Here is a 15,034-nt window from a genome sequence, read left to right as displayed (position 1 = left end):
AGCAGGAGCATGGCCTAAGCAGGAGCGCATAAAGCATGCTCCTGCCAGTCGATACACCGCTGGACCACCAGGCTATAAGACGCATTTTAAAAGGTACGATGGGAGGGGGGATCATTTTAAAAGGTACAACGGGGAGGTGTCATTTTAAAAAAGCACAGGGGAGGTGGTAAAAATTTGTATCTTCGCTGTATACAAGACGCACCGACATTTCCACCCACTTTTGGGTGGGGAAAAAAGTGTGTCTTATGGAGCGAAAAATGCGGTAAAACTTTGTGGAAACCTGTTTGGAATGCAGTGCCACAAAGGGCATGGATTAGATCCTAAACTATTGAACCTTGATTGGGAATGCCTGACTTGAGGGTGTTTTGGAACCAAGTGCTTTGGAGATTTGGATCTGAGATGGGAAGGTGTGGGGGGGGAGGTTCTTATACCCCAATCAGATCACTGAGATCTATTGACCAACATCTATTAGTTACACCCTCACTTAAAGTTATTAATACACGGCGGCACTTTATCTTCTCTGTTACAGCTCCTCAAACTTGGAACTCCCTCCCTATTTATCTCAGAGAAGAAAATAACTTAGATAAATTTAAAAGTAAACTTAAGAGCTTTCTTTTCAAAGACGCTTATGATATTTAAGAGTCCCAGCCTATTTTCGCTTATTTTCATAAGGCTACTTCTTTTATTTCCCTCCTATTGTTTTTTTACCATAATCGTCCTTCTTTCTATCATTATTATTGTATTTCATTACCCTGCCTTTCCCTTTGTTTTCCTTTTCTGTTTATTCTGTTAGTCGTTAATTTAATATGTTTTGTTCAGTGTCCATCTGTCTTTTATAACCCCTGTATTATCTGTAAATTGAATGATTTGTTCATCGCTTAGATATTTGAGTAAGCGATTAATCAAATACTTATTAAACTTGAAACTAATCGTGTAGCTTCTCATGGTCTTGTTTCATTCCTGTTGAATACCTGTTCTGTGTTTTTCTTTTTTTGTGTATTTCAAATAAACAGAACTTGGAAGTGTCAGGGTGAATGGTGAAGAAAGAGGTTGGAATGGTTCCCCGAATATGCAGTTTTGTAGAAGCAACATGGTAGCATTCAGAAACAGGAGGGCATCACTAGATCTGTTTTGCCTTTTGAGTGTATTCATCCTTGCCTGCTTTTGGTAGGCATTATCGGCCCGATTCACAAAGGCGATTTTCTTTCCTTTGAGTTGGTTGGAAGGCAGAGGGGAAGCTATACAAGTGCTTTGAATTAGAGAATGACACAGTGGTGGTTACCCGTGGCTAGCTGCAGGTAACCCACCAAAACGGTGACCAAAAAAAATGGTCACCGCGAGTTCGGGGACGAGGCCATTCACCGCCCCGTGGAGCGGTGAATGGTAGCACGGGGCAGTGAACAAGGAGTGAACGCGCGGTGAACGAGCATTCGAACCGGCAGCCCACTTTCTCCCACCGGCTGTCCATGCATCTTCCTCCCTCCTTTTCTTCTTAAAATGGCGATTTCTATAAGGCTACGAGCTGTATTACAGCCGGAGCCTTGAAGTCGTGTCGCGTTGCCTGCTGGTAAAAGTCTCCTCTGATGCAACTTCCTGTTTCCGGTTGCATCGGAGGAGACTTCTAGCAGGCAACCTGACGCGACTTCAAGGCTCCGGCTGTAATACAGCTCGTAGCCTTACAGAAATCGCCAGTTTTAAGAAGAAAAGGTGAGGGAAATGCATGGCTGGCCGGCGGGAGGGAGCTGCTGGACTGCGTGAAGGGTGCTGGGGATGGGGGGATGGAGAGGAGAAGACGCAGAAGACGGGGCCAAGGCCGGGGCGGTGAAAGAGACAGCGGGGCGGTGACGGTGTGGTGAAGGGGACGGCAGAGACGGGGATGGGGCGGTGAAAGGGACAGCGGGGACGTGGCGGTGCAGAGAATGGTGGTCCGGGGACAGGGTGGTGACGGGGACAGAATTTTTCCCCGTGTCATTCTCTACTTTGAATCTTACCAAACCATAGGACTGAGCAGTGTTTGCAAAATAAATTACACATATTTGATATACAGTGCAACCTTTTTAATACACATGATTGTACTAATGATTTCAATTTGCTTTAACACTAGTTTTCTCTCTTTCCTCTAGGGAATGAAGATTTTCTTCCTGGTCGTGGCTGCTATGTATGTATTGTACCTTTTGTTCCTAATAGTGCGGGCCTGCTCAGAACTGCAGAACATGCCTTATATAGGTAAGTTGGGCTTAATTTTTGTGCCTGCGAGATAATGCTGTAGAAACTGTTTTTGAATATTTACATAAACTCTTTACTAGAACATTATATTTGTATACCACAATACCTTTCAAATCTATGCGGTTTAACAAATAAAAGAAACAGAACATTTATAGTGAAATACAAAGTTAATCTTTCAAAAATTTTGCAAATAGATATGTTTTTTTTAAAAACAAATTCCTGAAATTCAAATATGAGATAGAGGTGAAAAGTAGCTTATGAAATTCAGTATCCCAGGTGGCTGCCTGAAATTACATTAGTTGATTATGATATCTTTTTGTAACAGCAGCCCTTGACTGATAGAAAATCAAAAAATGCTAGTATTCACGAAGAATTCCTGTTTATTAAGAAATTTTAAAATGACTGTCTCTTCATTTCTTTTCAGATCTTAGGTTAAAGTTTTTGACTGCCTTGACATTGATAGTGCTTATTATTAGGTAAGAAGGATTGTAATTTCTTCCTTTCATATTTAAGTTTCCAATCATTTTCTGGCATAATTGTTTCCTCAGATTTTATTCAGGTCTGCTTTCTGGACATTTCCAGCATATAGAATTCTGCTGTATACGAGTATTAGCCCATTGCTGGCTTTTCCAAACTTTTTTGTTCAAAATGAATATCTAGCGTGCCTCTCAACTTTTACGCACACTCGTACTTTTAAGTCCTTGACTATGGGCTTGATTCACTAAAGATAAGCAACTCAATCGCTGTTGGCTGATTCTCTGGCCGATTTTCCAACAGCGATTTGATTCACTATCAAGTTTGCAAGCAAATGATTTGCATGCAAACTCACCGACTCAGTCTCTCAGTGAGCGATTGACACATGGCATAGCCCTAACAGTAGTGACAGGGGAAGCAGCCTCCTGTCACTGCTTCTGCTTTTTTAAAAATGGAACAGATGTTTTGTGCGACTTAAACACGCACCATCTGTCCCATTAAAAAAGCCCCCCATCCCACGCTAGCACCCCAATCCACTGTTCCACCCCCCCGAACCCTAAACAGATGTCAGGATGGATAGCCACTCCCTCCTGCCGGAAAAGACTTTCCCCTGGGAAAAAAAAGGCAGGAGGGATGCTCACTCTCTCCTGCCATGAAGGCGCCCGCTCCCCCCTCCCTCCCCCTGAAAAAAAACAGCAGGAGGGATACCCTCTCTCTCCTGCCTGGAAAGACCTCCTCCCAAAGAAAAAGGTAGGAGGGATGCCCACTCCCTCCTACCACCAAAGTGCTCCTCCCGGCCCCGTACCTTAAAGTTGGGAGCAGGAGATACTGAAAACACCTCCTGCTCCTTCTCCTCTTCGCGATGACACTGGGCCTTAGGCCCCTCCCCGGTGCATCAGGGACTTCTTAGGCTCCTTCCTCGATGACACTGGGCCTTAGGCCCCTCCCTGTGCATCACATGATGCACCGGGGAGGGGCCTAAGTCCCAGTGTCGTCATCAGGGAGCAGGAGCAGGAGGTGTTTTCAGTACCTCCTGCTCCCAACTTTAAGGCGCAGGGGGGAGGGGGGCTTCCGGTGGCAGGAGAGATTGGGCATCCCTAGTGTTACCATATGGCTCCAGAAAAAAGGGGACGGATTGAGACATCCGGGTTTTACTTCCATTGAAAGCAATGGAAGTAATGAGAACAGATTGAGACATCTTGGTTGCTTTCAATGGAAGTAAAACCCGGATGTCTCAATCCGTCCCCTTTTTTCTGGAGCCATATGGTAACCTTAGGCATCCCTCTTGCCTTTTTCTTCGGGGGGGGGAGGTCTTTCTGGGTAGGAGGGAGTGGGCATTCCTCCTGCCTTTTTTTTATGGAGAGGGGGGAGAGGGAGCGGGCGCCTTCGTGGCAGTGGGAGTGAGCATCTCTCCTGCCTTTTTCTTCATTGGGGGAGGTCTTTCCTGGCAGGAGGGAGTGTGCATCCCTTCTGCCATTTGTTTTAGGGTCGCTGCGTTTGTCGGGGATGGGCACACGATTGTCGGGGGTTGTTGGTGGAGGGCTGTTAGCAGCGGTGGGGGATTTTTTTTCTTTTTTTTTTATGGGCAGATATTTTGCTTGTGTAAAACACGCAAAATATCTGTGCCATTGAAACAAAATGAAAACAAAACAGGCAGACCTGTTGGTAACAAGTTACCGACAGGTCTACAGCAATCGGGTTTTAGGATGGGTAAAGCCTGATGCTAAATAGCCAAGCAATGTAAGTGAATCAGTCGCTTGGCTATTTTGCATGGGGTTTTACTCATTTGTATGGCTGGATCGAAAAATGGGCGATCGAGGGGAAAAACACGTGGTGGGCTGTTTAGTGAATCGCGTCGATCGCTGACTTTAGTGAATCTAGTCCTATGCTTGTAAATATAAAATGAAAGGAATATCAGAAAAACCTAAATTAGCAGGTAATGATGATAATGATAGTGATATGGTTTATTATGTCTTGAGTTTATTTTTGTCTCTACCGTGTTCAAGCATTGAAGAACACAACTGTTACCTTCTTGTAACTGGAAAGCGACTTTTCTGTGTTTGTGTATTCAGATATAGACACATTTCTCTTCACTCTTGCTTAGTCCTAGTTTTTAAAGGCGCTGCTCATTGCAGCTGCCCTTAGAATGAATGGCTGAAAGAAATCACATATTTGATAGTTTGTAGGAATGTCTGTCTTGTAGCAATGCTGAACAATGAAACATTTTTCATCTTTACTAATAGCTTGGTCTGTTCCAGCTCTTTCCTTGGTTCGAATTCAATGTCTGCTCACCATGTTTATCTGTTCTTTTATTTACAGCATTGTTATACTTTACCTGCGGTTTGGAGCACAAGTTCTACAGGACAACTTTGTAACTGAGCTATCTACTCATTATCAGAATTATATCCTTGTACTGTGAGGACTGTGAACAGAATACACATGGGATCTCCCAATTACTGTTCCTTTTAAACTAAGTGGGAGTCCTCCAGCTACAGTCCTTCCAGTAGGGGATGCTGTTCCACTATTACATTTGCAATAGTTAGGGACAGGCAAGCCCTGCAGGACTCCAGGGAACCTGCCTATCTCTAGCCATTGACAACAATATTGAAACACTACCCCCTACTGGTAGCAGTGCAGTTCAAGGACTCTGCTCAGCTGAGAGGGAACAGTGTCAACATACTAGCATTGTTCACGTCTCTTCTGGGGTTACCTGAGAAGTGTATGAATCCAACATTCCCTGCTGGCTGTTTACTTTATACCATGGCCTTAGGAAAAGCATTTGCAAGGCTTTGGAGTTTTATTGCTTACCTACTTGTCTGAACTGGTTGCTGTCTTAATTTTTTATCCTGGCTTTTAGACATGTGTGTGTGTGCAGTTTTCTATAGCAGACAGGTTGAAATGCTCCCTGCCAGGTCCTATAAAGACTGTTAGGTTTCTCCCCCCCCCCCCCCCAAGTGTCTAATTAAACCATGAAGCCTAGTAAAAAGACTTTCAAAGCCATTTTCTGCTGGAAAATACAGTATATGTGGCTTCAGGACTGGTGGTATAAGCTGCAGGCAGGGCAGTTGCCCTGGTGCCCAAGCCTGCCAAACATTAAAAGAAGGCCCCCGTCTCTAATTCTGAGTAGTGCCCCAGCATGTCTAACACTGACCCTGTCTGTCACTATGTTTTACTATTGTCCATCTTTAGGCAGTGATTCAACTTTTTCAGCTTGAATGACAGGTGCTGCTAGGGCTGTCCTTCTACAGGCCTTATTGTATGAGCCCCTCACTGGCCAAGCAGATCACTCTTTCTCATAACTTATATAATAGCAGAGCTTATGCAGTAACTGCTCTTGAGAACTGCAATTATGAAAGTGATGTTTATTATTACTACTACTATTTATTATTTCTAAATTGCTGAAAGGTGTACGCAGCGCTGTACATTTTAATATACAATAGACGGTCCCTGCTCAGAAGAGCTTACAATCTAATTTAGACAGGACTTTTCAGGGTTGGAGAGATTATGGTAGAGGAAATGATACAGTAGGTATAGGTATTTGACAGCCGTGAGTGGGAGTTAGGAGTTGAAAGCAAATTTTAAAAAGTGGGCTTTTAGCTTGGATTTGAACACTATTAGGGAGGGAGCACGACGTATTGATTCAGGCAGCCTGTTCCAGGCATACGGTGCCACAAGAAAGAAGGGACGGAGTCTGGAGTTGGCACTGGAAGAGAAGGGTACAGATAAGGGGGGTTTGCCCTACGAATGGAGATCACGGGGAAGAACATAGGGGGACAAACTAAATTCCTTCTTTGCGTCCGTCTTTACGGAGGAGGATACCGCTAAAATACCAGAAGCAGTGAAAGTGTTTAGTGGAGTAATAGAAGACAGCCTCACCACAGTTGAAGTGGAGTTGGACCAGATATACTACCAGATAGACAAACTTAAAAGTGACAAATCCCCTGGACCGGATGGAATTCACCCGAGAGTTTTAAAGGAATTGAAGGTTGAAATCGGAGAGCTATTGCAGAAACTTGCCAATCTGACAATCAGAACTGGACAGATACCAGAAGACTGGAAGATAGCGAATGTCACGCCAATTTTCAAAAAAGGATCGAGAGGGGAACCGGGCAACTACAGACCTGTGAGTCTTACGTCTGTCCCTGGAAAGATGGTTGAAGCACTGATCAAGGATAGCATAGTCCGGCACCTAGATACACACGACTTGATGAAACCCAGTCAACATGGGTTCAGGAAAGGGAAATCATGTTTGACGGATTTACTTCAATTCTTCGAGACCGTGAACAAGCAAATTGATAGTGGAATGCCGGTGGACATAATATATTTGGACTTCCAGAAAGCATTCGACAAAGTTCCACTTGAAAGGCTTCTCAGGAAACTACAAAGCCATGGAATAGAGGGAGATATACAAAGGTGGATAGGCAAATGGTTGGAAAACAGAAAGCAGAGAGTGGGCATAAATGGAAAGTTCTCAGACTGGGAGAAAGTGACTAGTGGTGTGCCCCAGGCTCCGTGCTTGGGCCGATCCTATTTAATATTTATATCAATGACCTGGAAGACGGAATATCCAGTGAGATCATTAAGTTTGCAGACGACACAAAGCTATGCCGGGCAATCAGATCGCAGGAGGATAGCGAGGAACTCCAGAGCGACTTGTATCAGTTAGAGAAATGGGCAGATCAATGGCAGATGAAGTTCAACGTGGAGAAATGCAAAGTAATGCATTTAGGTAGTAAGAATAAGGAATACGAGTATAGAATGTCAGGCGCAACTCTGGGTAAGAGCGAACAAGAAAAGGACCTGGGTGTACTGATAGATAGGACCCTGAAGCCGTCGGCACAATGCGCGGCAGCGGCAAAGAAAGCAAACAGAATGTTAGGCATGATAAAGAAAGGAATCACGAGTAGATCGGAGAAAGTCATAATACCGCTTTATAGAGCAATGGTCAGACCACACTTGGAATACTGTGTCCAACATTGGTCTCCCAACCTAAAGAAGGATATAAAACTGTTAGAGAGGGTGCAGAGACGAGCAACGAAGTTAATAAGAGGTATGGAGAACTTGGAATATGAGGAACGACTCAAGAAACTAGGACTGTTCTCCCTTGAGAAGAGAAGGCTGCGAGGGGACATGATCGAGACGTTCAAAATGCTGAAAGGCATCGATAAAATAGAGCAGGAAAATAAATTATTTACATTGTCCAACGCGACACGGACAAGAGGACATGGTTTGAAGCTAAGGGGGGACAAGTCCAGGACAAATGTCAGGAAGTTCTGTTTTACGCAGCGAGTGGTAGACGCCTGGAATGCTCTCCCAAAGGAGGTTATCAAGGAATCCACTGTGCTGGGATTCAAAGGCAAATTAGATGCACATCTCCTTATGAGAGGCATAGAGGGATATGGGTGACTAAAACTACATCAGGTGTATACCTGACTGGGCCTCCGCGTGTGCGGATCGCCGGACTTGATGGACCATGGGTCTGATCCGGAGATGGCAGTTCTTATGTTCTTATGTTCTTATGTAGATAAGTGAAGAGAGATATTGGGGGGGGGGGGGGGGCTTCAGAGAGAACACACTTGTACAAGACTTAAAAGCTTTGGAAATCTTACCATCCCTCAGCATGGCTAAAATAATTGTTCCACACATTATACTTTTAAGGAAACTAACAGGAATACTTAGGCATGAATTCAATGGGGACAGAAGTACAAGTGTAAGTGATATCTTCACACATATTGGTCTAGCAAAAATGTACCTACAAAAAAAGCAGGTGCAAGTACCTAAAGCAAATTTAAAAAGGAATATGCATACATATGTTACCTTGAAAACTGGTAAAATGTGCATATGGTCTTTGTCCTTATGTGGACAATTTGAAAACTGTCCCTTTAAATTTATTTCATGGCTGTATTTTTATTAATCAGAAGAGAGAGATTTTATATGTACTTGCTGTACTGATACTTAGCATTTGTATCCTTGCTTTATTTTTGTGCCAGTTGGATGTTCTGTTTTGTTAAGGGTCTCACTGAGTGGTGACATGCAGCTTTATTCCCATGGTAAACTTTTCACAGAAGTGCCTTCAACTCTGTAATGTTGCACTTATGCCACACTAGAAAGTAGATGTTTCAGAGGTATTAAATAAGCGTGAACAATACCCAAGTAGTGTTTCTGCGTTTTGAACTCTATGGTTCAAGGATCGAGCATTCTGTATCCACCCCACTTCCAGTCATTAATGGCTTGGCAACATTTCTATCATTACAGGCTTGCCTTTCTTCTCTCTCATTCAGTCTGAGTGACGGGAGTGGCACATGTAGGCAGAGGAAGCAAGAAAGAAGGAAAGAGAATGCAGGGGGGTGGCTGGAAGGGTGGAAGAAGATGGGGATGGAGGGAGCAATGAGGAAGGGAGAAAGACAGTGGAATGGCAGGAGGAAACCTCAGGAGCAGAATGGATGGAGAGAAGGAGGAGGAGATATGGGATAGAGGGAAAGGAGAAGAGAGCAGGAGGATGGGCAGAGTGAGGATAAATGATTGGATAGAAGGGAAGGAGAAGGATGGGGCACAACAGGGAGAGGAAAATGATGGAGTAGAGTGGAGGGATGGAAGGATGTCTGAGGGCTACAGGAGAAGAGGAGTAGAAAAGGAAGAGCAAAGGAGGTGGATAGATTTCTTCTCCACCACTACCAAAATGAAGCTGTTCTGCACATTCACCACCCTTTCTGTGAAAAAGTATTTTCTGAGGTTACTTCCAAGTCTATCCCTTTCAACTTCATCCTATGTCCTCTCATTCCAGAGTTTCCTTTCAATTCAAAGAGACTCTCCTCAAGTGTATTTATGCCATGTAGGTATTTAAACATCTCTATCATATCTCTCCTCTTCCGTCTTTCCTCCAAAGTATACAGATTGAGATCTTTGTCTGTCCCCATATGTTTTTTGACGAAGACCACCAAGCATTTTTGTAGCTGTCCTCTGGACCGATTTCATCCTGTTTATTTCTTTTTGAAGGTGTAGTTTCCAGATTTGTACACAATATTCTAAATGGGGTCTTGTCAGAATCTTATACAAGAACATCATTACCTCCTTTTTCCTCCTGACCATTCCTCTCTCTGTGTACCCAAGCACCTTCTTAGCTTTTGCCATCGTCTTTTAAACCTGTTTGGCCACCTTAAGATCATCACATACTGTCACACCCAAGTCCCACTCCTCTTTCATGCACAAAAATTATTCCCCCCCCCCCCCAAACTGTACTGTTCCCTTGGGAGTTTGCAGCCCAAATGCATAACCTTTCATTTCTTAGCATTAAATCTTAGCTGCCAAATTCTGGCTGATTCTTCAAGCTTCACTAGGTCTTTCCTCATGTTCTTCACAAACTTAGGGGTGTCTACCCTATCACAGATTTTGGTATTGTCTGCAAAGAGTCAGATCTTACCAGACAGCCCTTCAGCAATATTGCTTACAAAAATTTTAAAAAGAGCAAGCCCAGGTACCAAACCTTGAGGCACACTACTAGTAACATCCCTTTCCTCAAAGCGATCTCCATTAAGCACAACCCTCTGTCACCTTCCATTCAACCAGTTCCTGACCCAGATGTCAGTTTGGGGCCCATACTGAGGTCACTCAGCTTATTTATTAAACGTCTATGCAAAACAGTATCAAATTGCTAAAATTTAATACTGTTAAATTACAGTGTTAAATTGCTAAAATTTAAATACACCACATCTAGTACTCTCCCTTTATCCAACTGTCTGGTCACCCGTCAAAGAAATTGATCAGATTTGTTTGACAAGATCCACCAGGTCAAATGCACTACTCAAATCCAGTTGTAAAATGAATGCACTTTGACCTTTGCTTAATATGTTAAATAAATGGTTCAAAAGAAAGATTAGTTCAGTTTCAGTACTGTGTAATGATCTAAAACCAGATTGGAAATTTGACAGTAATTCAAAATAATCAAAGTAATCTGGTAGTTGTAAATTAACCAATCCTTCCATCAGCTTGGTAAACAGAGGGATTAAAGCAATAGGGCAAAAATTTGAAACTAGTGTAATCAACAATCTGGAATCTTTAGTGATAGGAGTAACAGTTATATAACAATCTAAAAGCGAGTGATAGGAGTAACAATTATGTAACTTGACCTAAAAGCGAGTACCCACTATAATGTCAGAAGCATTTTCCCCATTCGTAAGCACTAAGTTTAGTATGGCCCCATCGCTCATGGGTTTCTTTACCCAGCTTCTGGAACAGTTCTCCCTCTAGATAATCCAGGATCTCCCTACTTCTAGGAGACCCCATAGTAGGGATACCCCAGTCAACATCTGGCATATTAAAATAATCTATTAGTAGTACTTCCCCTTTTACAGCTATATTTTGAATGTCTTCAATTGAATCTCTATCTACTTCTGTCTGTGAAGAAGGCCTGTATATCACACTAATGTAAATACATTTTCCATGCCCTCTTTCAAGGTTGGCCCACAGTGCCTCTTCCTTATCCTGTAGGTCCTGCAATTGTGTGGTTTTAATGTGATCCGTAATTAACTGTGAACAAATTTGTACAGTGTTCTAATTCTACTCAAGACCTCAAACACCCAAAACACTACTTTTATTGCTTTTCGTGTCCTTACTGGGGTGAAGTGTTCATCATCGGTCTTGTGCAGGATTTTTTAGTTGACAAACTAAATACTTTATAAATACTTCATTGTGGTGGAAAATTCTTATTAAGAAGAGCACTTAACTTAAAGCCCAACGGCTACCGAGCTGTTTCACTGGTAAGTTTCCTTAGGGGCTGTTGCTCTGCTCCAACACACCTTTGTTATAGTTGGACGTTAGAAGTACTCATGTGTTCCTCTCACACCACTGGAATAATAATCTGACCAGTGGTGTGAGAGGAACACATGAGTACTTCTAATGTCCAACTATACAAAAGTGTGTTGGAGCAGAACAACAGCCCCTAAGGAAACTTACCAATGAAACAACTGGGTAGCCGTTGGGCTTTAAGTTAAGTGCTCTTCTTAATAAGAATTTTCCACCACAATGAAGTATTTAGTTTAACTAAAAAAATCCTGCCAAGACCAATGATGAACACTTCACCCCAGTAAGGACATGAAAAGCAATAAAAGTAGTGTCTTGAGTGTTTGAGGTCTTGAGTAGAATTAGAACTCTACAATTTTGTTCACAGTTAATTGGAGATTAATCAATTGAACAAACGGTTTTTCCATTGCCAGTGTTGTTTAATAGGATCCGTAACATAAATGCCACTCCCCTCTTTTTCTTCCTACCCTGTCTTTCCTGAACAGATTATAGCCTGGTATAACTAAATCCAAATCAGCCTCTTCTATCACAGCCTCTAGATCTAGAAGCTTATTTCCCATACTACATGAGTTAGCATATGCTGCTTTCCAGACACTGCCCCTTTTTCCCATGTTTATTGAGGTATTCAATGATTCACTTACCTGAGTGTTTATACTTACTTGGGAGCTTTGATCACTCAGCCCCAATGATTCTAGCTTAAAGCCCTCTTTAGTAGGTTAGCCAGTCTACTTTGATAGATGTGCACCATCTCTGCTCAGCAGCCCTTGAAAAAAATCATCCCATGGTCCAGGAAGCCAACATGCTCTTGACATCATCCACGCAGCCACACATTCATCTTCACTACACGAGCTTCTCTGTCTTGGCATTTACCCTCAAGAGGGAGGATTGATAAGAACACTACCTGTGCACCTGTCTGCTTCACCTTCTCTCCCAGAGCCACAAAGTCACTTTAGATATATTCGGAGGGGCTCCTAACAGTATCATTAGTGCCAACACGAATGAGCAGCATCGGATAATAATCATTAGGCTTGATGAGTCTTGGCAAGCTATCTGTAACATCTCAAATTCTGGCATCAGGTAGACAGCACACCTCCCAGGACATCATATCTGTTCTGCAGATGGATGCCACCAATCCCACTGCTTTTCACCTACTAGTGGTCACGGATCCAGCAACTTTTAGGCTTTCGAGCTTTGGTTCTTCCTTTCCCTGGGATGCTCTTATCTTCTCTACTTCCAGGGCTGCATACTGGTTCTTCATTTTGAGTGTGGGTAGAGTCACAGTATCGATTCTTTAGGGTTCTATAATCTGAGTCCATCTGTCCTCCCTCAGCACGGCCTCTTCTTCTGGAAAATTTTTATGCCTAATGTCCTTTCCCAATTATTCTTTTCTATCCGAATAATGTAGTTCTTCCCTTCTTTCCCTTTCGTCCCTGTTTTGTTTTGTAATTCATGTTTATTTGTGGTTTGTTCGTTTGATTATTTATATTCTTTATGTATCCCCCCTCTATTTTAAATACGTAAACCACCTTAAAGCTTGATTAGGCGGGATATCAAACTTTTAATGAACTTGTAAACTCATGAAGCATTTCATCAATGTACCTCTCATTTTTGTGGTTGCTTCTTAGTCTTGCCACCATCTCACTCTGTTCCTTCAATTCCTTCATGAGGAATACAAGCTAAAGACATCTTGAACATGGAACCAGACCCTCTCTCTTTGGTAATATATTTCTGTCTGCATAGAGGCAGAAGCTGTAACCGGGGCAACATCTTTGGTGACGCAATGTTTCTCAGCCATACTGTGGTTGTAGAAGTACTCGCACCTGATAAAAGAGAAGAGAAATCAGAAAAAGCCCTACCAAAGCAATGTCTTTCTCATAATTGGCTGAAGAGCGTATAAATCAAAGGATCAACCATGGGGTAGATGGGAAAGAATTAAACACTAAACAGAGGCTTTCCTCAACTGCTATCTGTGATATAAACTGATGTTATTTTATGCTCTAAAATGCAATCTGAAATACTAATCTAGACTCTAAAACACTTTTTATATAAAGCCCTAACATAAATTTTAAAGGCTATGCTATTGTCTAAACCAGTGGTTTCCAACCCTGTCCTGGAGGCCAATCGGGTTTTCAGGCTAGCCCTAATGAATATGCATGAGAGAGATTTGCATATAATGGAAGTGACAGGCATGCAAATCTGCACCATGCATATTCATTAGTGCTAGCCTGAAAACCTGATTGGCCTGGTGGTCCTCCAGGACAGGGTTAGGGACCACTGGTCTAAACGACTGCCAAATAAGTCAAGTGCTGGTAATTTAAAAAAAAAAAAGTGAAATCGCACACTGAAGCCCAAGTTTTCCTTTTCCTAAGTCTGAATGCCAGCAGGTATGGTAAGTTACTCCAATGAAGGTTTTCTTCCCCTTATCAGGTTCTCACTCAGCACTTCTTCATGTAGTATCCTTAACTATTATCACCTGCAGAGTTTTTATCTTTTTATGGCTTGTTAAACTTCTACCTCTACACCTTAGCCTTCGTCTATTCCCCATCAAAGAATGCTCTGTATGGTAAGTGAGTTGTATGGTGACAATGAGGAACAGTCTAATGGTGAGAGCAGTGAGCTGAGAATCATGGAAGTCAAAGTTCAAATCCCACTTCTCCCTCCTTATGACTTTGGGAAGTCACTTTACCCTCTATTATCTCAAATACAACTTAGCTTGTTACTAGTGGGTTATTAACGTGTAATGAGTTATATAGCAAGGTATCCTCAGCTTTTTTTCAGCTCCACCTTCTATCTCTGCTCTGTGCACCTGATCTTAATATTTTTCCTTCTACTTGCGAGTTTAAGGTGTCTTTCTGCTCTGCTCTCAATTTGTTATGTTCAGGGTTTTTTAAAAATTTATTTGGAGTCTTGTTTGGTGCTACAGAGGTCCCCAGGTTGCCTGGGTGAAGACATAGACTCTCAGTGACAGAGGTCTGTAGCTGGGAGGGCATCCCCTTTGCAGGGCACCTTTAGTGGCTCGGGGGCCGTTCCCTTTGTAGTATACTTGCTCCTGGTTGTTACTAGAGCTGGAGCACAGGCTGTCTGGCATCCATGTCGGTTCTAAGGGCTTTATTAGTTACTGGCTGCATCCCCCCCATGAGGACGCACGTCAGGCTGTGGGGGTCTGGGGTCTCAGACTTTAGGTCAGTCGACTGGCAACCTGAAGAACCAAGCATCTAGAACTTTTTTGTTATGCTTGTTTGAGGCAGGAGTCTTCACCATTTCCAGCTACTGTTTAAACTGAAGCAGGAACAGCACCAACAGAATTGTGAGTACAGTCTATTGTAGTCTATGGTAGATATCAGGGGGAGGGGGGATCTTTAAGTGTAGTTTGGGGGGTTTCTGGGGCTTGAGTTTGGGTCCCCTACCTTCAGAAACACCTTTCCAATATTTTTTTGAACTCACCTGGTCTATTATTTGGCGCTAAACCGCTACCGGAGCGGCCATCTTAGATTTATCGATCTAATTTTAAAAGCCTCTATCTGCTTCAAAAAAT

At 42.8% G+C, this 15,034-nt stretch overlaps 1 protein-coding gene across 8 annotated transcripts in view; it reads left to right on the top strand.

Annotated features, from left to right (window-relative positions):
* Positions 1-15,034, top strand: part of TMEM181 (transmembrane protein 181) — a 126,391-nt gene that overhangs the window by 96,064 nt on the left and 15,293 nt on the right. For all 8 annotated transcript variants that reach the window (XM_033937788.1, XM_033937791.1, XM_033937789.1 and 5 more), the window contains 4 exons: positions 2,124-2,226; positions 2,651-2,702; positions 5,020-5,102; positions 13,973-14,062. In XM_033937788.1, the coding sequence (XP_033793679.1) occupies positions 2,124-2,226; positions 2,651-2,702; positions 5,020-5,102; positions 13,973-14,062 (328 nt within the window). The remainder of the gene's footprint in view (positions 1-2,123; positions 2,227-2,650; positions 2,703-5,019; positions 5,103-13,972; positions 14,063-15,034) is intronic.

Source organism: Geotrypetes seraphini, chromosome 3, assembly GCF_902459505.1.
Source record: "Geotrypetes seraphini chromosome 3, aGeoSer1.1, whole genome shotgun sequence".
Taxonomy (NCBI): domain Eukaryota; kingdom Metazoa; phylum Chordata; class Amphibia; order Gymnophiona; family Dermophiidae; genus Geotrypetes; species Geotrypetes seraphini.
Note: the sequence above shows the minus strand (reverse complement) of the source record. Positions and strands in the feature narration are given on the sequence as shown.